The sequence below is a fragment of the Pleurodeles waltl genome, chromosome 6 (assembly GCF_031143425.1).
Source record: "Pleurodeles waltl isolate 20211129_DDA chromosome 6, aPleWal1.hap1.20221129, whole genome shotgun sequence".
Lineage (NCBI taxonomy): Eukaryota > Metazoa > Chordata > Amphibia > Caudata > Salamandridae > Pleurodeles > Pleurodeles waltl.
The window spans coordinates 1,018,884,489-1,018,906,187 of NC_090445.1; the positions used below are offsets into that span (position 1 = coordinate 1,018,884,489).

The window sequence follows — 21,699 nt, forward strand, 5'->3', positions numbered from 1 at the left end:
ATATTTGACACACACATACTCAAAGGACAGCTGGTCCAAACCAACTATAAGGGCATTGCAGATGCTTTGTCTCACTCACAACGGCACATAATCCGTGTTTGCCCTGGAAGCATACAGAACTAATACAGCAACCTGAAGAACTACGGGAAACAGGAGGCAGAGGGTGTTTCATGTGGTGGAAGAGTCATATGCAACAAGCACCATTTCAAGTTGTAGGTGAGCTTAGGTGAGTTTTTAGCCAGCGGGACACAAATGCAGGGCATAGGGCAGTTGGACCTTTTAATGAGATGGAAGATGTGCTTAGTTTAAGTTAGCGGGCATCACGTTTACAGAAAATGCTTTTGGGGCTACCAGCTGACAGTGGAGCAGCAGGGCCTCATTATGTTTGAAGGTTGGGCAAGCTTCTCAGGTAGGCCAGGGAGGTACAGGGGGCTGATGACATACCAGATACTAGCAGTTTATTTATTAAATTGTGCAATATTCATTTTTGCTGGAGATGCGCTTGTTACTTGCACTATGCATGACTTGTACGATATTTGGGCCACTGGGGGTTCCTGAGGAAATAAAGACTTATGGAAGTTGATTGATGTTGAGTCAGCAGCGTCTCTTTAAATATCTTCTGTCAGGGAACAGGAGGTACTGCCTTTCAGAAACAGCTAAGCCAAAATCTGATGATATAGTTCTTCACATGACTGGTTTACTCTCCTGTAGACGCACACAAACCAGCCATCTTATGCTATGGCTCTTCACCAGACTCTGTTAGGTCGTATGCTCCATATTTGAAAGAGCCCTGATGACGATCCCATATTTTTAAAGGGAATGCAGCCTCATCAACTTCTACGCAGACCTATAGCATTGTTTACTATAATTTTATGAACCGTGGTGTTCTTATTCATGTGATACGCAGAATGATCACCTTATTCACATATGTAAATCACACTTAATAGACCACTAAACACGTTTCGTACTGGTACCCACTTTGTTGTCGAATTGTATTCTATATTTTGATTAAAACTGCCATTAAGTGACTATTATTGTTTTCTGAGATTGTGCTAGCGAGCACTGCTTATTTACTTACCCCAGATCGCTAGTAATTCCTGAATTCCCCATGTTTCAAGTGAAATCTGCCATGAAGCATGACTAAAGGTCCCCTTATTTATATGACTGACTCCATTCTAATACTACAGATTTCAAGCAGATTCAAGCAGTCCATTCAGTGAGAAACCCCTCTCCCTGTCTCACCAGGACTATAAATCTCATCAGAATCTACTCCCTAGTCCCCTGGGCACAGCCACTGTGTAGACTACCTCTAAGCTCTCTACCAGTGGCGTAGCGTGGGTTGTCAGCACCCGGGGCAAGGCAAGTAATTTGCGCCCCCTAACCCGTGGATTTTAGAAACTCGCGAGCGCGCCCCCGCCCAGATGTTGCGCCCGGAGCGGCCGGCCCCCCCTGTACCCCCCACGCTACGCCACTGCTCTCTACACATATGCAGCCTATAGACCAAATCTCCCCTGCAACTGATTGCTCACTCTGCTTTCTGGATCAATCACTTACCCCGTGAATGAGCAATCCTCAAAGGTAGGTTGACGGATTTGCTGGGCAAGGTCAGTTGGGATGTGCATCTTATGTGGTATGACTGCACTGGGTATATGGGTGTCTGGAGAAGTGTGCCCGCAGGATGGGGATCTGTGCGGAGTATATGTTTATTTGCAGGTGTGTATGGCTTTGTCTGTACAGGATCTGAGTGTCTCCAGTCTGTGTATGCAGAACTGTGAATTATTCTGCAGAGACGTTTGTCCACAGGGTTTGTATATCTCTGCAGGAGTAGAGTGGGTGGCTGTGCAGTTGGATTCAAGGTGCATGTGCTCAAGAGTGTGGGTTTGCAGTTGTGTATGTAGATGGAGGTGTGCGTTTTGTATGTCTTTGGAGATACAGTATGCACATGTTACTTTTCAGGAGCCTCTGAGTATGTGCAGGGCAGAACTAGGGTGGCGTTTGTGCTTGAGTTTTCCTTCTGGACCGAGTGTTGTGTGCTCAGCCTACCTAGATTCTAACGACGTGAAGATCAAAAGCAGCATCCCCCCCTTAAAAAGAACTGCCCCAGATATTGCCTTGACATAATGCATCCATTCCCGCGAATGACAGAAAACAGTGGAAAAAAAGAAAGGAGAGAAGAAATAAAGTGTAAAGGTACAAAGTAAGAAGACACCAGAGAAGAGAAATGAGCATAGTGTCAGAAAGCGGGAACAGTAAAGAAATATGTTAAAAGAAGGATAATGTGAAAAAAGAGGAGGAAAGAAATTAGAGTGGAAATTGCAGACCAATGAACCAAAGCTTTAAAAAAAAAAAAAAGAAAATAGATGTTTTCTATGACGTGAACATTTGCATATTACAACAGACTGGAATATTTTCCATAAAGTCTCAAGAGGCACTCACAGTTGTTAGCGTACTGCATTACAACCCTAGTGACAACATTAGCAGGAAAAAAAAAAGAATAAGAATGAAAATATTATTTGCAAAAAAAAAGAAAAATATACAGGTGTGAATGTTAAAACATGTGAGGACTTTCCTTTAGCGCTAAGAAGCAGGCAGGCATCAGTGTACTGTTTGAAAACCCTTACATGAGATAGTAAAATTAGTGGAAATATTAGGCTGTAAATTTGAGAGAGGTGCCACATCTAATATGCCTGTCACAGAGTTCCATGTGTAATCTGCAGCTCATTGGTTCCAATCCTTGAGCCAGTACGTTGGGTTTAAGAAACAAGGACTGCAGTCATACACCAATTAACCTGCTGGCCAAAGATTACACTCCTCTCTGACAACTATGTAAATGGACCTACTACAGAGATCAAGGGGTTTTTCTGCAGGTCACACAATGCAACCAGAGTTAGAAATTTCAGAAGTTGTGAGCTTCTACAAAAAAGTGTTTGCCCTCCACGCAGCTTTGATAATTTTTTTTTTTTTTGATAATTTTTAAAGGGTCTTAGATAACTCAAATGTTTGTGTTGTTTTTCTCCTGCAGCAGCACAGGTGAGAGGAGGGCAGTGTTTAACATACATGTATTTTTTTTTTAGCTCTGGCTTGACAGTGGAATTGTCACCTGATCTTTTAACCTACACCAATATTATTCTACACTTCTGTACTTCCACACAGATACATATATATTCCCATATTATTTACTTGTAATGCTTCATATTAACATACAGTATTTCTTTAAAGGCAGATCTACTGGCATTGCCAATGCTTGTTTGCAATGTATTGGCCACAAGTTTCAATCATTTTCTTACAGGTGTGTATTAACTTAATGTATTGACTGCAATGGTGTGTATGTGAGCGTAGCATTATTTTGCTCGCTTCCAATATTCATTAAATAGAAGCTTGCAAGTACTGCATCTGCAGTGTGAGCTCAATAATAAACACTGAGCTCAAAATATAAAACTTGAAAAAAAAGCTTTACTTTCACATATTTGTCTCAAAGCATTCATTTAGGATGGTAGTTTCAATAAATCAAAATAATCTATTACGATGCATGTGCCATCCCTTATAACTGAATTGGGGAGCAAGTAGATATCAGGTGCATTTTGTCCTTTGGACATGTAGATATCTTTAAAAAACGTCCACAACCGTCAATGAATGTACCTTTCAAATCAAGGCTATAAATTACTCTGTTGTCCCTTTTTATATCAGAGGGAAATCATTTATCCCAGGGAAAAACGGCTTCTGCTACATTTCCACCACCTCACAAGTTTAAGGGTGTTCTGTCCAATTTTCTATTGTCAAAACAGATTTATACTTCTCTGTGACAAGCACATCTTGAATGTTTACATAGTGGGAAATTACCTGCAAAATATTTGAGCGTACCCACACACGTATTAGTTCATGAATGTTGGCTAGCTTTTGCAGTGGCTCCGCTGTGAAAATGCAAGTCTCTTGTTCCAGTGTGTTTTGGTCATACTTAACATTATTAGTGAACCTTTTCACTTGAGAAAATCCATACAAGCGTAATTTTATGATTCATACATTTGAATTTGCGTTCTAAAAAGAGCTTGTTTTCCAATACATCTGCGTTGTATTCCCTCTTCTCTGAAGGATCAGTGTTATTAGTTCCTGCACATGATTTTACTAATGTGATATTCAAAATCTTATTTCAATGATTTTGCTAGGGGAAACAGACAACTGATCAACAAGGGAACAAAATGTACATCTATTTCCAAAACTATCAATTCAATCATTTAAATACAACAGGCTGCAAGTGAAATACTTCAGAAGAGATGAATAAATACAGTTACTTAATATATGCCAAACTCTACGGTGATTGACAGAACATATCTAGAAAACTAATAAAGTAGCATAAAGCACTGTAGACCACATATAGTCGACTAGACTGAATTTTAGAGTTTATGAGAAAGCGAGGTCTAGTGATCAATTAATTACTCCTACACTCCAGAAATTATAGGGCACTAATATATATCACAGAAGGTACCCTCCATTTACTAGTTTTCGAGTTATTCTGCACTTCTTGATCACCAATTTTAAAGGCGACTTTACAGAGGTTTATTAAAAAGCACAACAGCCTTGCATCCAATTCCTTAACCTAAAACATTTTACCAAGTATGATGGATAGGTCAAAGAGATCCAATTTTTAATGCAACTAAGAAAACTGTTGGGGTCTCAAGACCCATTAATTATTTAAAAGTCACTCTTCTTGACCTGTCACTCTCAATGATCTTTACCATCAAACAGCCTATGCCAATGAAATGAAACATACGGTATTCTGGTATGTCGATAGAAATATGAAGTCACAAAACAGATTCTTTTGTAAAGGCCTTGAGCTTTCTTCCTAAGGATTTATTTGCTTCCTAAAGATATATTAATATTAGTGGATTCTAGGTATCTTCATGAACTCCAATAAACCTTAGAATGGACTCTGGGAATGTCCTATATACTCTATGTCTAGCACATCCACTGCAAAGACAAATATCGGTCCATGAAGCAGAATTTTAACTATTGCTAGGCCTTTGTTAACTGCTTTGGTGTTTTCCCTTGGATGGCATTCCTCTTCTTGCAAATGCAGATAATCCTTTCTACAAATAGGAATACCTGATGCCTGGCCACAATTATGGGTCTTGAGAAAAGCAGCAAAAGCTCCGGTCTCCGTCACAACTCATTAGCTCTCAAGCCTAGTAAACATCAACAATGCACATGTAGTAATGGGTTGTTCTAAATACAGGGATTGGAATGTTATGTAGGAATGTTCTAGAGGGGAATACTCGGGTGGCAGTTGGAACAGAGGCTTGGACCGGACGTTTCATGGTGTGCGGGGCTTACTTTATACAAGAATAAATACTTGGAACCTACTTGTCTGACGATTGTTGCTAAAGAAATTGGCGACGAGGGAAAAGGTCACCCCCACACTGCTGTGCTGGTTGGTTTGGACAATTTCTGGAACATTTTTCAACATCCTGACGTCTTTTCGACATCAGGATGCTTGAGAGTGTAATCTTTCCTGTCCGATGCCAGATACTGGTAGGCGCTGTGATCAGCATTTATTTATCTCCACAAATGAAATTTGAGGCGCGTCTTGTGCTTCATACAAAGCTCGAGATCTTGCGCGCGTCTGAAGAAAGACATTACGTGCTGACGAGGAATGCATGAGGGCTCGCGTGATGACATTACACCCGCTGTCAGGATTTTAGAGAAAAGACCCGCAAGCAGTTTTGAAGAAAGTATATAGTATACATACTATATTAAATAAAAAATAAAGGAAAATTTAAGAACATGAGTACTTTGAATTTACTGTAACTGCACCACAGCCATTTCTACTGGCGAAAGGTGAACCTTCAATGAGATGGCAAGAATGGAAAGAGTATTTTTTAAATTATATTGAGACATTTGAAGAAGAAGAGTTTACAGCACAAAATATATATATTTTACATTGTATTGGTACAGGGGGATTGAAAGTGCACAATGACATGGATAAAAAAAACTAGACTGGACGGAGAAGGAGATGTTTTTACCCAAGCGTTGGAAGATTTGGATGTGCATTTCTCTCCAGTAGTATGTGTTGCAGTGGAACGATATAAATTTTTCCAACGGAAACAAGGGAAAAAGGAGACTGTGGTGGAGTATGTAGCTGCACTTAAACAGTTGGCAAAAACGTGTAGATTTGGGGTGTTACAGGAGGAATTAATTTGTGATCAAATAATAATGCACACAAGCAATCCAAATATACAGGATAAACTATGGGTAAATGGAGAAGCACCTTTAAAAGAGCTTGTTGCGCTGGTGAAGCAAGCAGAACTTACTGGGCGATGTGCCAAAGCTGTAGAGAGTGAGATGCAGGAATTGAACATGGTAAAAAGGGGAAAAGACTTTGCTAAGAGTAAGACAAGGAAAGAAAGAAATAAAGAAGAAAGCAAACCAAGTAATAGAAATGAGCGCAACAAGAAGTGTTATCGATGTGGAAGTATGGAGCACTTAGTCAACAGTTAAAAATGTCCCACAAAGAATAAAAAATGCTCAGTTTGCAAGAGGATGGGACATTATGCAAGAGTATGTAGAAGCAATACGAAGAGTAAGGTCAAATATATTCAAGAGGAAGTACACTCTCAAGAAAGTTTGAATACTCAAGATGAAGATTCAGATTTAAGGGGTGTATTTTGTGTAGAGTATGAAATGTTAAATATTGAACAGGAAGGAAGAAGGAAACAGATGTGGGACGTAAATATGGATGGTGTCATAATTGAGGTGATGGCGGACTCAGGATCACCATTTACAATTGTCAATAAGAATGTTTGGGATGGAAAATTCCAGAATGAGAATGGTGGTGATTATTAAAAAAAAAATACAGATATAAAAGCAAAGAGTTACACAGGTGAACAAATAGAATTCATAGAATATTGAAACATGGAATTTGAATTTAAGGGTAGGAAAGCGATATGCAAGTTATATGTAGCAAAAAAAGGTCCTTCAGTGTTGGGGTGGGAGGACCAAGGGAAACTGGGTATTATCCTAAATCCCAATTGTGCAGATCCTGTGCGATCTATAGAAGACGAACAAAGTACATCTGACAGAACACAAAGGGTAAAAAAATCACTCAAAGGTGTTCTCAGGAAAGACGGGATGTTTGAATAATTTTTGTCATAAAATAGAACTCAAGGAGGATGCAAAACCGTGTGAACATAAAGTACCCTATATACCATTTTCCATTAGAGATGAGGTTTCCCAGGAATTGAAGAAGTTGGTACGAGAAGGTATAATAGAACAGGTGAAGTCAGCAGAATGGGTTTCTCCATTGGTGGTAGGGAGACGAGCGAATGGGAAAGTTAGATTATGTGTTGATTTGAGAGAGTTGAATAAAAATATATTGCTAGATCAATTTCCCATACCAAAAAATTATTAGATGTTTGCTAACACTAGAGGAATGAGTGGTTTTCGACTTTAGGTTTAAAATCTGCTTATCATCAAGTGAAGTTACATCCTGATAGTAGAAAATTAACAACATTCATTACACCATTCGATGTTTCCGGTTCTTACGAGTACCGTTTGGTTTAGCCTCAGCGGCCGCAATGTTTCAAAGAATAATGAGTAATTTATTGGAGGGAATCAATGGTGTAATGTTTTTCCAAGATGACGTGTTAATAATGGGAAATACAAAGGAGGAGCACGATGAGAAATTAAAACAGGTCTTAGAGATTTTTTAAGCGAAAGGGTTGACGGCAGAGAACGAAAAATGTAAAATAGCTGTGAGAAATGTGAAGTATTTAGGACACAAAATAAGTGGTGAAGGGATAAAACCAAAAGCAGAATTGGTGAGAGCTATTCAAGGTGCTCTAACTCCGCAGAGTAAAGATGATGTGAGAGCTTTTTTGGGATTGGTAGAGTTCTATTCAAAGTTTATAAAAAACTTTTCGGAAAAGACTTACGCTATCAGACAACTGGTAAAAAATAAGGTTACGTTTGTAGGGACTAGTGAATGTCAAAAGGAGTTCCAAGTAATTAAGAAAGAAATAAGTGGTGCACCATTTCTAAAAGGATTTGATGCAAGTTGTAAAATATATATTACCACTGATGCTAGCACAAAAGGACTTGGTGCGGTGTTGTCTCAGCAGGATCAGGAGAATAATGAATGGGTGGTTGGTTTTGCGTCACGAGCGTTAACTGCAGCAGAAGAAAAGTATTCTGTGATAGAGAGGGAAACACTTGCGTGTACATGGGGTTTAGCCCATTTCCGGCAATACATTTGGGGCTATAGAGTTACAGTGAGAACAGATCATAAACCATTAACCAGAGTGCTTACTACATTGGGTTTACAAAAAGCATCACCAAGATTAGCCAGGATGTCGGTGAAGTTTTGATTATAATGTGATATACACACCTGGAATCAGAAATAGAGTAGCAGATTTTTTGAGCCGTATGCCAATACCAGCAGATAAAGTGGAAAGTGAAGATGAGGAAGAGTGTGTGGCAGTACTGTTTGATGATGGAATGGTTGGGATTGATGCACAAGAGTGGCATGACGCAATAAAAAAACAAAGTTGTGCAAAAGATTTTGGGGTATGTGAACAAAGGTTGGCTGGAAAAAACATTTAAATCAAATGGAACGCAGTTTTTGGGAAGTTCGGAGTGAGGTGAGTGAGGAACAGGGCATGTTGTTGAGATGTGGAAAATTTGTACCTCCAGAAATATTACGGGGTAAAGTTATAAAATTGTGCCATGAAGGACATCTGGGCATTTCTAAAACAAAGTCAAGGATTACAAATACATATTGGTGGCAGGGTGTGGACACCGAAATTGAAAGATTAGTGCGTGAATGTTTGGAATGCAGTGGGTCTGATAAAGTGCAGAAAATGTTCAAACCACCGCTATGTCCGGTGTCTTGTCCTAATATGGCATGGGATAAAATTGGTATCAACGTAATGGGACCAATAGATAGTGAGAATTGTGAAGAAAAAAAAAATACATTATTGTAGTGATAGACCATTTTACAAAATGGCCAGAAATGAAAATAACGGATAAGGTATACTGTGATGATGTGGTACAATTTCTTGATGAAATATTTATGAAGGAAGGTTTACCATAATACATTATGTCAGACAATGGACCAAAATTCACGGTGGAAAAGTTAAAAAATTTTTTTTAAAGGAATGGAATTGTTCATAAGCCCACGTCAGTATATCACCCAGAAGGACATGGTTTAGTGGAACGTTTTAATAGAGTCTTAAAAGGGGCCATACAACTTGCCATTGGTAGTGGCGTGAGTTGGGAGAGTGAGATAAATAAAATGATTTGGGCGTACAGAATAACTTCTAGTAGGAGTACTGGAGAAAGCCCATTTGTGATGATGAGGGGTCGAGAACCCATAAATAAGGATTTGGCGTGGTTGCCAGGTGCCAGAAGGGTTGAGTGGTCTCCTGAGAGTGTAAAAGATAAAATGATGGCTGCTATACAAACATACAAGGACTGGTACAATAAGAAACAAAGTGTTAAAATAGTACCTATTGAAGTTGGATCGTGGGTCAGAGTAAAAAAAAAAAAAAGAGGGGAAAATTCGTAATGGTGAAAGCAAATTTTCAAAACCCATGAAAGTGTTTAAACTGTTCTGTAATGCTGCATTATTAAGTGACGTGAAGGTGTGGCATTTGAGTCGTATGGCAAAATGAAGGAAAGAAAATGGAGAAATGAGTAATAGAAATTATGATTGGATGGAAGAGAATGGTGGATTAACAAGGAATGACAAAGAAAAGGAAATACGAATGGAAGATGATATGAATGATCAGTGTGGAAGCGAGCACGAAATTGGGAGTGCGAACAGAAACAAGAGTGGTAGATACGTTAGGATTCCGGTCAAGCTAAAAGACTACGTGTGTAAATAAAATGTAAGCCAAATGAGTATTAGTAGAGGGTAAGAACAGGTGAGTATAAAATGGAATATTGTGTAATAATAGAGTAGTAGTAGTAGTGTAATAGAGTATAGAAATAGTGTATATATTAAAAAAAATGTAATGTTATTGAAGAGGGGAATATGTGTGATAATGGAGGGTTTATATTTTTATACAGAGAGAATATGTAGTAAGTTGATATACCAAATGTATTACCATTAGTAGAATTACTGTTAATATGTAGCAAGCAGATATAGCAAAATGTATTACCATTAGTAGAATTACTGGAGGATTTATATTTTTATATAGAGTGAATATGTAGTAAGTAGATATAGCAAAATGTATTACCATTAGTAGAATTACTGTGTATTTATTTTTAGAGTGAACTTACAATATTTGTAGCAAGGGGTTATAGAAAATGTATATCTGTAGTAGCGTCACTGTTTTTTTTTTCTTTGTTATTTAAAAAATGTCAAGAGGGAAGATGTGTAGTAAAGGGTTGTTCTAAATTACATGGATTGTAATGTTATGTAGGAATGTTCTAGAGGGGAATACTCGGGTGGCAGTTGGAACAGAGGCTTGGACCGAACGTTTCATGGTGTGCGCGGCTTACTTTATACGAGAATAAATACTTGGAACCTACCTGTCTGACGATTGTTGCTACAGCACATTAAAGAAATTGGTTTAAGAGCTTAACAAAAATGAATATTGAAAGGCATCTGCCAAAAAACTAAACTATGTGATAGCAAAAAATAAAAAAATAAAGATGACACACAACTCATCCTTAGTAGTAAGACATACTTGGGTATGTCTTCCGTAGTTGGTTTTACAGTACTTCTATAACTTTGTATTCAAAGATAGACAACAGATCAAATTCACCACACTATTACTCATACTGTAGTTCCTTTTACATACACCACACATTTTGGTTTCAGTCCTGTTGCTCTAAGCAGCATTTGTCAAAACAACAAAACAACAGAATATTCAAGGTTCTCCGAGTTGAACATACTATCGCCTAGTCAACAGTTGCAGTCAAATTCTTTTTGATATCCTGAAATAGACTCCTCTTGCATTTGTCCAAAGAATTATATACTGAACACGGACAGATAGCTTGGTTAGACGAGGGGTATGTTTTAGTGCTGTGAATTACAGTCCCAGCCTAAGAAAAACAATATTAAAGTCTGTTCTTGCTCATGTTGCTCAGAACATTTTAGTCTATGTAACAAGTGTTAATAATTGACTAAAGGTAAACCTATTATTGTGTACAATGTAAATGAAGAAACTGATAATGCTGAACCTGGTAACAGAACAAAGAAATTTTGTTTGACAGAAATCCAATCTCTGCATGGTAAGGCTGTCAGTAAAAACTATGATAAGCTTCACATGAAAGGCAATGCTTACAAACATGCTAAACCTCAAATAAAGTGCAGGTGAAATTAACTATGTAGTGTCCCTGCAGATAAATACAGGGAACCTCTCAAGTGTGAGTAGAGCCTACAGACTGAGAGATTGTTTCTTAATGATGGGGTTGATACATTAGCATGGGGATCAGTGACAGTTCTTTGAAATTTGTTTAATGAGTATGCAGGTGCATATCTGCATTTTCTTAAACAGTCTTGCAGTTTCAGTATGATGGCACAGGGCTTATGGTTATTGCTGTTACTGGTATCAACCATATAAATAGCATATTATCTGCCACTGTTAAGGCAGATTAGCATTATCAGAAGTCTAGTACAGATTCTGTGGTGGTTCTGAGGTTTAGATCCTAGATCACTGGAATTTTTCAGGGTTGATGGCCCTCCTCCACCACTATTAAGTACTGTCTTTCAAAGGGACTGGTGCAGAAACGTAGCAGGCAAGTGATTACTGGGTTAGTTTAATAAAAACAAGTGAGCTGTTGTACCTCGGCGATCTCCATCCGTTCACAGTTGGAGCATGTACCATCAATTCTTTGGGACTGAAGCCATCTTCATGCCCAGAAGAACTGAGCACTACAAAACCAATCTTGTGTGGCATTGTGGTCTGCTGAAAGAAAACACACAAACAGCATTTAAATGAGGGTTACAATTAGCAAACAATCAAACAGAAAAGTGTACTGACAACAATGTGCAATCTAAAATTAAAAGATTTAAAAAAAACAAGTATGCACGCTTTCAGAACATCCAAACTATGACATTTTAAATGTTAAAGCATTTTCTAAAAGGCAGATAGATGTTCATGTGAAATTCTCAATTCACAAACATTTCAGTTCCATCAAGTAGCTGCATGCTCTCAAGTGATTGGTATTTTCTACCCATGTTTCTCCGCCTTAATGTTGTTTACTTCGCAAAGATGGCAATTTGAAAAGTTACCAGTTTAAATAAACAGTTCCGTTTTTATTAACTGATCCATTGTCAAGGGCAAAGTTCTATTTTATCTATGATGGATTTAAGGATTAGTTACTGTTTGACTTACAGCAGTGGTTCCCAACCTGTGGTCTGGAGACCCCTAGGGGTCCGCAAAGCCTCCTCAGGGGGTCCGAAACTGCTTAGAAAATGAAATAATATTAACCGATTAGGTCCCCAGCTTTCAGTAATGACTCAGTAGGGGGTCCACAGATTCCAATAATGATTCAGTGGGGGTCCCCGGAATCCAGTAATGATAAACTGGGGGTCCACTGATGTCAAAAGATTGGGAACGACTGACTTACAGTATATGTATTCATCTTGAACTTTGCTTTTATCTGGCAATGTTGCAGTGTACAAATACAATAAATACAGAATAAATCCTTCAATCACAACAATTGTGTTCTTAAGTGTAAGACACAAGGATAAATAACATATTTTGTTCCTATACACATCTTCGAATCTTCTCTGGCAATGAAATTCCCAAGGCCTTCAGCGTCTCTGATGAAGTAAATTAATTCTAATTATTTTTTAAATAGAAATAAGGAATTATGACAGCAGATGAATGAGCCTTGGACCAAGCAGTCTACAAGTTCCTTTATGTACATACAGTTAGCAGAAATTTTAAGTTGGACAGCTTTAACGTTGTCTTTGGTGTTCTAACATTTCTGTGCCTACCCCAGCCCTTTCTGCACTCTTGTACCCTATCCACCATAGGTATTCTGGCTCTGAGATTTTTACGTGCAATAAGGCTAAGTGAAAATGCAATAAACACACATATGGCACAACATACCCTTTCTGTTTTTTTTATGTTAAACTTGTTCCAAACTAACATTCAGACTAGGCCCTGGATAACGCCTCTATATATATGTTTGCATTTCAGACAATGGTCACCTACATCAGTGCAAAGAAAATAAAACATATTTAAGTCATTTAGTCAATCAATTCAAACAATGGCACTTGCATTGATATAACCAAAAACCTTTCCTACATATTTGTATCACCATGTGATCACTTGCCCCGCTACAAAGCAGTAATGGATACCACCTTATTATTTACTGCTATGTCACTTTCACCATAATAAAACATTGGTGCTTGTATGCATCCACAATAGGACAACCAGTTATTAAGCCAACAAAAAAGTCAGCCATAATAATGTCCAGAAACTCCAAGTCTCACACCACATTCTTACAAATCAGTACCACACACAACTCAATTAGCTCTTGGGCATCTCCAAGAGACGTAGTGTCAAACTTCTGCATTTCAGACTGAGTACTGTGCGCACCCAATGTAAAAAGTTAGAATTTTATTAATTTGTATTCTGAAAAGCATGACACTTTATTTGTTAGCTCACAAGTCCCCATTAGAAGTCAGCAACATTTTATATCAAATCAGAGTTTGAATGCCCACAATTTCGTGTTGAATCACTGATGTAATCCTCTGAAATGTTCAGTAAAAAATGGGATCCTGGTTTCTACATTCAGTGATTCTTACCAAAGTAACCATGCGCTATGTTTAATGACTTGCTTCGGGAACTGTGGCATGGTAGACTCAAAGTATGCAACCTGTCCATACTGAAAATACCTCTCTTCAAGCAATGTAGAGTCAGTCAAAACGCAAAAATATTCAAAAACTGAAGAACAGGAAAGAGCAAAAGCCTCTGTCATTCAGAAGGCAGTGAAATATCACAGGTTCAACAAGAGAGAAAAAAAGAGAGCGAGAGAACAGAAATGCGGTCATCAAATGCTGCCATCACCCCCACCAAGTTAGCCAAGGTCAAAGAACAAAGCAAAAGACCAAGCTGGTTCACTGAGGAATTGCACTCCCCCAAATGCAACTGGCAACAACTTGAAAGGATCAGCAAAACATCAGCAATAAATCTGAAGACCGCACGCCCTCAACCAAGACCACGGCCTCCTAAAAGAAACCAAGAAGAAGGCACCAGCAGACCGCATCAAAGCCAGCACAAACCACATCAAAAAACTCTTCACCATGGTAAAGGAGTTCACCAATCCTGCAGCCACTGAGAACAACATCACTCTCTCCCAGGAACTGCCTCGCAGACTTTTTCCATGACAAGATCTCGGCTGTCTACGAAAACAAAACTTTGAATGCCAACCCTTCGCAGCATATAGCATCATCTGACATGCACTAACACAAATCCCAAACGCCTTCTCACCCACTGGGAACTCCTCACCACGTAAGACACAATGTCCATCATGAACGCCGTACACTTGGGAGCTACCACGGGCCCTTGTCCCCACCACGTCTTCAACCGCAGAAGCAATCGGCAACGAGCTCAGGAACGGCCCAAATATCTCCATCACTGCGGCCTCTTTACCAGAGGTTTGGGAACACACTAAAGTGAGGCTCCTCCTGAAAAAAAAGTATGCAGACCCAGCCGAACTGAAGAACTACCGGACCATCCCTCAGCTCCCCTAGCCAGCAAAAGTACTTGACAAAGCGATCAACCAGAAACTCACCCAACACCTGGAAGACCACAACATCCAGGACCCCTCCTAATCTGGATTTCAAGCTAACCACAGCACTGGACAGCCCTGAATGCAGACACAGATGACATCAGAGCCCTCCTGGACCGTAGGGAAACAGCAGCCCTCACCCTCCTGAACATGTTCACTACGTTTGACACCGTCTCCCACCACATCCTGATCAACATACTCCACCAAATCCGGATTCAAGGAAACACCCTCAAACGGATACCCACATACCTCACCAGCAGAACCCAAAGGCTCAGTCTTCCATCGTTCACATACAACCCCAAGATAATCATCTGTGGAGACCATCAACGATCGTCCCTCAGCCCAACCCTCTTAAACTCCTACATGACTCCCCCCCAGCCGTCGCTGTCAGATCACACAGATTCAACATCATCTCCTACACCAACAACACAACTCATTCTCTGTCCGAAGAACCCTCCACCACAAAAGCTAACTTCCACAGATGGATAATGAACATAGTGGACTGGATGAAGGATAACTGTCTCAAAGTCAACACTGAAAAAACAGAAGTTCTCATCTTTGGGAACAACTCTTCACCGTGTAATGACACATAGTGGCCTGCAGAGCTCAGCACTCCCCCTCCCCCAACAGACCATGCCTCCAACCTCGGCATCACCCTGGATAGTAAGCTCTCCATGAAGAAACAAGTTGACGCAGTCTTATTCACCTGCTTCTGCAACCTTTGCATGCTCTGCAAGATCTTCAGGTGGCTCCTAGCAGACACCAGAAAGACCAACACGCAGGCCCTCATCACCAGCAGAATGGAATACGGAAACATACTCTACATAGGAATCACAACACACCTCCTGAAGCGACTCAGCACAATACAGAACTCAGCAGGAGGATTCATACTCAACCTCCCCAGAAGGACCCACATCACACCCAATCTCAAAAAACTACACTGGCTCTCGATTCAGAAGAGATGCCAGTTCAAGATGCTGACCCATGCCTACAAGGCCCTGCACAATGAATTACCAGCATACATCAACAAACACATGACCTTCCACCAACAGACCAGACATCTCAGATCAGCTTCCCTCTCCTGCACAACACCCTATGGATCCGATGAGCCAACAGCTGAGGACGTTCCTTCTTGCAACTGGCATTCAAGGCTTGGAACAACCTCCACATGCACCTCTGGGCCACACTGGCCCTCAAGCGATTCAGAAGAGAAATTAAAAACCTGGATGTTCGAATGATCATTCCTCCACTCAGCAGCTCCAGCGCCTCGAGACACTTACACGTGTGTTGCCACGCTCTATAAATATTTGATTGACCAAATCCCAGCAAATATTTTGTGCCTGTCCTGCATCATGCTTTTTAAATCAATTGGCACCATATTAAAGACTGTGGTGGCTGGCAGAAGACTTAAATTGAGGCTACTTTGTGTAAAAAAATTAATATGTACAGGCAATTTTCTACAAGTACACTCAGTATTCAAAACCACAACACAGTATTTCACAACTGGATTAAACCAAAAAGCTATGTGCTGCTGTAGGACTGACACCCGGTGATGATAATGTGGCAAATGAGGGATTCCTTGTCCCCATTCTTTAAAATACTGTTCACCCAACAAAAGGAGCAGTTCTTGTCCCAGCACTTCAAAGTAGTATTCATATCAACCAAAAAGTGGTTTAACATTGTGGTATTAGGCAACACATGAAGCTGTTTGGTGAAAGCAATCATTCTGATCATATCAATTTTGCCTATTAAACACAGGGAAATCTTGCTCTATTTCAAGAGGTTCCTTGATAGAGCCTTCAAAATATGCCTTTGATTCCATTTCTTGAGCACTTCTTTTGAATGACTGAAGGTAATACTCAGATAGCAAGACACCTCTGGTTTCATTCTAACCTTCAACAACATCTAGGAAAGTCTTGTCATCCTCCGGGAGGATGACGTCAGATTTAATCCAAATGATCTCAAAACCTCCTGCCAGGAGGAACTCCGTCAAGATTCACTTTATGCACCACTTCCAGTATCAAGACACTGGGCTGGACAGAGTAAACAGAAGCTAACGAGCATAAAGATCTGCTGAGTTGTCCTGTCTGCCCCACGCTGGGAACTGTGAAGGATGGAAGAGATACCTTTGGAAAGGGGAGAGTCTTTTCTGATGTATTCTTTCCCAGACATCAAAGCTACACCCCGTCCTTGAGGATTCCACAACTTCCTTACCAACGTTTTTATTTTTTTATTTTGGAGGGAGCAGTTAGCCCCTGGGCACAGGAACTGAACCCCGCCAACTGGGTACAAATAAACTGGGGCCATTTTGTCTTCCCTTAAAGCCCCCACGCCTGAATGGAAAAATGATAGCAGCCGTTATGTTGATCAGTGTTTTCACCAAGGTGCCTTCTGCCATCGCCCAGGTGAAAATTGAGGCAAGGGAGATACCACAGCCCTTTCCAAAAGTGCATTTCTGGTAAAGATTTGGGCTTTGGGATCACAGCAGGGTCACGATCCCTGAGTAGGAATCCACTCCTAGACCACCAGGGATCTTTTTTTGAAGCATGGAGGGTGGGTTACCTTTGCCCCCCCACCAGCATCAGGTCCAAACCACATTGGAGGCACATGTACATGAACATTTACCCTCCCAGCAGGAGTGGTGTGGTGATCAGGCCCTGCCCCTCCTCCATCAGTCCTCCAGGAGAGAGAAAATGGCAGAAGCCATTTTGGATTTGGCCTCCAAGCACCCGGCAGCCTGGCCCCAACCACCTCCCACTAAATATTAAGTGTACTCCGTCAGGTAAATTTTGCTTACAAATGCATTGTACTTTGAAAGGACTTCGGAGTTTGTGCACAAATTGTTTTTGTCAAACAATCAAATTCATCATCTGTTTTTCTTTGTTGCTTCTTTGAGTAGTTATTCTAATTGCATTTCATTTTGTCTTATTAATATGTGTGTTGGAAATTGGAACTTTTTTCTCCCCATTTTCGCCTGTATTTTCTTTTTTTTCTGTCTGTGAAAACTGCCCGCTGCAAGTCCTTTGTAATCGGTTTTATATGAATTGACTGCTTTTAGTGTTATTTAGCATCCAATATTCTCTGGTACCCCAATTTCATTTGCATTCCAATACACTGTCATTTTCTGCACATACTACATATGCTTAGCAGCATTATCAGTGCATAACGATTTGTGTAATGTCCCTGTGCATTCTACCTAGCACACAGTGTTTGAGGAATAAAGTTTCATATAGGATACTCCATTTGAGGGAAATCATTAAGGATCAGAGTCTAGTTATGATTTTTCAGTTGGTAGATTTCCATCAGATGAGGACCGTTCTTCCAGAGATTCAGAAGAACGTGGCTAGGCAGCAAAGAAAGGCAGCCGTGATGTCTCTTCACAGGCACAACCTGTGCCCCTGAGAGACAGTGGCATGGTAGCACAATACAGGGGGTAAGCAGGTACTGAACAGAGCACAAAACAGTGCTCACCTGGCAGCCCTCTAAAACGTTTCAGCCTGTAATTCCTAGTTTCACTGGACATGCTTGATGTAAAGTCAATACTGCAAACATTTAGTTCATTCACTTTCCAGGTGACTTGTTCCTTGAGGAAATTTTGCAGCTAACAAACATATGTGCAGAACAGTATTTGAGAGTGCATGGAGGGACTCTGGCACCTCATTCTAGGACACACCTGTAGGAGAATTACACTGGTTTTCAAAATATTGCATAAATCCCTCAATACGGTCTTACTGATCTCCTACGATCTGCGCAACATCCAGCTTCCGATCTGTCAAGTGCAGACATTGTTTTCTGATTCCACATCAGACACTGCATTTCAATGATCACTCTGCCACAAAACCATCCAGACCATGACTGTTCAAAAGTCAGTTTGTCGTGAAACATTTCTCTGTTTCTGGAGATTTATACTTTAGGGATGAATGTAGTGATCAATGAGACTTTGATCCTTTACAAAGGCTGACTGCTGTTCAGGCAGTATATACACCAAGCAAAAGAACTCAGTACATCATCAAGCTTTATATGCTGGACAAGAGTCCCACTGGTTATGTATGCAGCCTGGGTGTGTATACTGGGAATGACACCGGCTTTAACACTGTTGGCTGACCTTTCAATTTAGGGACTATAGAAAATATTGTGTGGGATCTTTCTGAGTCAATCTTTAATAAAGGTTATAACCTTTATGGGGACTATACAGGAGAACAACTGTTCTGCAAGTTGTACAATACTGGCACTGTGGCTCATGGGACAATTCAGTCACCACAAAGGATGGCCACACACACTTCCTTGTAAGATGCTTCAAAAAGGTCAGAGCAGTGTGTTCATGAGACCACTTATCCAGTCACAGTTTGTGGTCAGTTGGTAGAAGTGAATCAGCCCAATGTACATGATACAAGTAATGGGTTGGAGCTGGTAAAATTGACCAGCTACTTCAACCTCATGATGTGCCCATAAAATACACACAGGGTACAAGAAGTTAGCTATCCACCTGGTCCACTGGGCATTGTAAAATGAAGAGGTCATCTATCGTCAGTCTACAATTAGATGACTAGTGCCCTTCTTTGACTTTGAGATGGCTGTTATTGTTAGTCTCACTGCTGTTAAAGCAGTAGTCTGTACATCATCTGCTGTGGAGCAAGTTGTAAGGCTGCAGGATCAACACTTTGCAGACCTTTAACAGGGAAAAAGAGTAAACTATATCACAAATGCAGAGTTTGCACTTGACAAGGAAAGAGGCAAGTGTTAGTACTGTTTCCAGTGCCCGTTGTACCCAGGCCTGTGCATATAATGCACTTGACTTTACACAACACAAACATGAAGTTCTGGGAAACTGACTAAAGTGGAGAAGGCAATAAAAAAAAATTGTATGAGATTTTAAATGGTTGTGCATTTTCGTGACCCATTGCTTGATTTTCTAATGCAACCTCTCAAAGAACTTCTATAATCCATACCTGCTTTTCTTCCTAAATTTGATTAGCTCCCGTGTCTTCAATGCTTCTTGCTCACACTTGTGGCGTGCTTGCTACCTTCACTCTCCTATATTATATGTATGTTATAGACAAAGACACTGCACATTACAGTCAACAGAACATGTCCCTCTTTCTGACAGAGTACCTTGTCCACCAAACATTAAAGTCCTTAGTCTTTCTGGTAATGGTTTTTAGAGAATGTAGAAGAGTTTGCCTCACAATTTTACCAGTTATCAAATGTGCCTATGCTCACACGACCTGAGCATTTGGTCAACAGGATATCCCTGGACTCCTGCCAACCTACTACCACACAGTGGAAGGACTTGGATTTGGCAGTTGTCGACTGCATTGTTGGCAGTCACACTGCCAGCCAGGAGTCAAACTGCACATCAAGAAAGGTCTTGTCAAGCACAAGCCCTGAGCCTAAGCAAGCAGCCATCAGTATGGAAAAATATTCAAATTATACATACTTCAGTGACAGAAAAACTAAACCATAAATGGAATGGCAACAGTCTTACCAACCTGCATTTCCATACATTTCACATTGAAAACTGTACTCCACATGCGAGGTAGGCCTACTGCTTATGACCAAACCAGTGACTACACGAAAAACACAATGATGGTACACTGACCTAATATGTATAGTTTTCATCCATTCTTGGCGTGGGCAACTGCCCAACCCACACAAGTGGGCCAGCATTTTCACTGGGAGAAGGGTGGAAACACGGTGAGAGGACTTCAGAAGATGACTGCAGATTCTGGAATTTTCCCTGTCAGAAAGGTCTGAAAAATCTGTAATTTTATGCAAACTTTGATATTTGCAGTTCATGTTTGGTACGAAAATGTGGTGGGATCCAAGTAAGCTAGGCCACCTTGAGCTCCCCTGGTGTTTAGTGTTAAAAAATGCCTAAGGCCAGAAGGTCTCAATGGGTGCCGAATGACACACTGCCAAAATACAGCAAATAACCACATGACCAGTAAGACTGAAATTTCAAGAAACATTTTTTTATGACTGCATGCTGCATTTGAGAACTGTTCTATTTGTCATTGACTGGCCCAGTAACAAAAGCGGGATTCCCTTTTTATCTGGACAAGTGTGGTAACACATAATAGTAACAGATTTGTTTTTATTTAGTGACTTCTAATCCATTTTTGGCTTGCAGATGTAAATCAGTGAAGAAAAAGCAGTACATTTCGCAAACCATCCTCTGAATCAAATCTTTTTACCGGTAAACCCAAATTCAGAGAAGTACAAATAATCACTATTTATAAATTCATATTTATGAGCACATTTCAAAAACGTATGGATTTCCTTCAAAACAAATGTTCTACTAGAATTTACCTTATAAACTGAGGCATAGTTAGTACACAATGAAAAATATTTATATAAACTGCAACTTGGTTGATGACTATAGGTGTATTGTGTGTTAGGTCAACTAACAAACACTAAATATCCTTTCCACTAGAAGAGTCTGACGGACATAAAGGTATGTTGCTGTTGTAAATCAGCCATGGGGGTAAAAAAATTACTCCTTTCCATTTATTCTTACTTAATTTATTTGTTTTGTTTTTTATTTCAATGACTGGTTTCTTTGGGAAGTCTATGAACAACGTACATAAATGATCCCTTACTTAGTTCAAAATTTTGTATAGTTTTCAAAAATACATAGATTTCTGGGTTCACCTGTGGGTTTCACACGTATTTCTAACACAAACTGCATTTAGCTGGAAAACACAACATTAGGAAAAATGGACCATCACTTAGAGACTAGCAGAAAGTATGGTAATTGTTTTGTACGCTGGGAAGAAGGCAACTTTAGCACAGCAGATCTTTAGTTGATATTCTTAGAGGAAAAAGCACTGATACTTTCTTACACAGCGCACTTTAAATAAACAAATGTTTGCTATATAGTGCCTATTTTCTTGGTTACCTGCAGGGGAAATCCAGAAATCAGCACATTTAGAATATGCAACATCTGGGGGAAAA

General features: G+C 40.0%; 1 protein-coding gene across 2 annotated transcripts in view; it reads right to left on the reverse strand.

Moving 5' to 3' along the window:
- CEP104 (centrosomal protein 104) overlaps window positions 1-21,699 on the reverse strand; it is a 503,971-nt gene that overhangs the window by 414,739 nt on the left and 67,533 nt on the right. Inside the window, exon 2 of one of the 2 annotated variants that reach the window (XM_069239963.1) lies at window positions 11,785-11,903. In XM_069239963.1, the coding sequence (XP_069096064.1) occupies window positions 11,785-11,897 (113 nt within the window). In that variant the 5' untranslated portion in view covers window positions 11,898-11,903. Of the gene's footprint in view, window positions 1-11,784; window positions 11,907-21,699 lie in introns of both variants that reach the window. The other variant, XM_069239962.1, reaches the window with a different exon arrangement.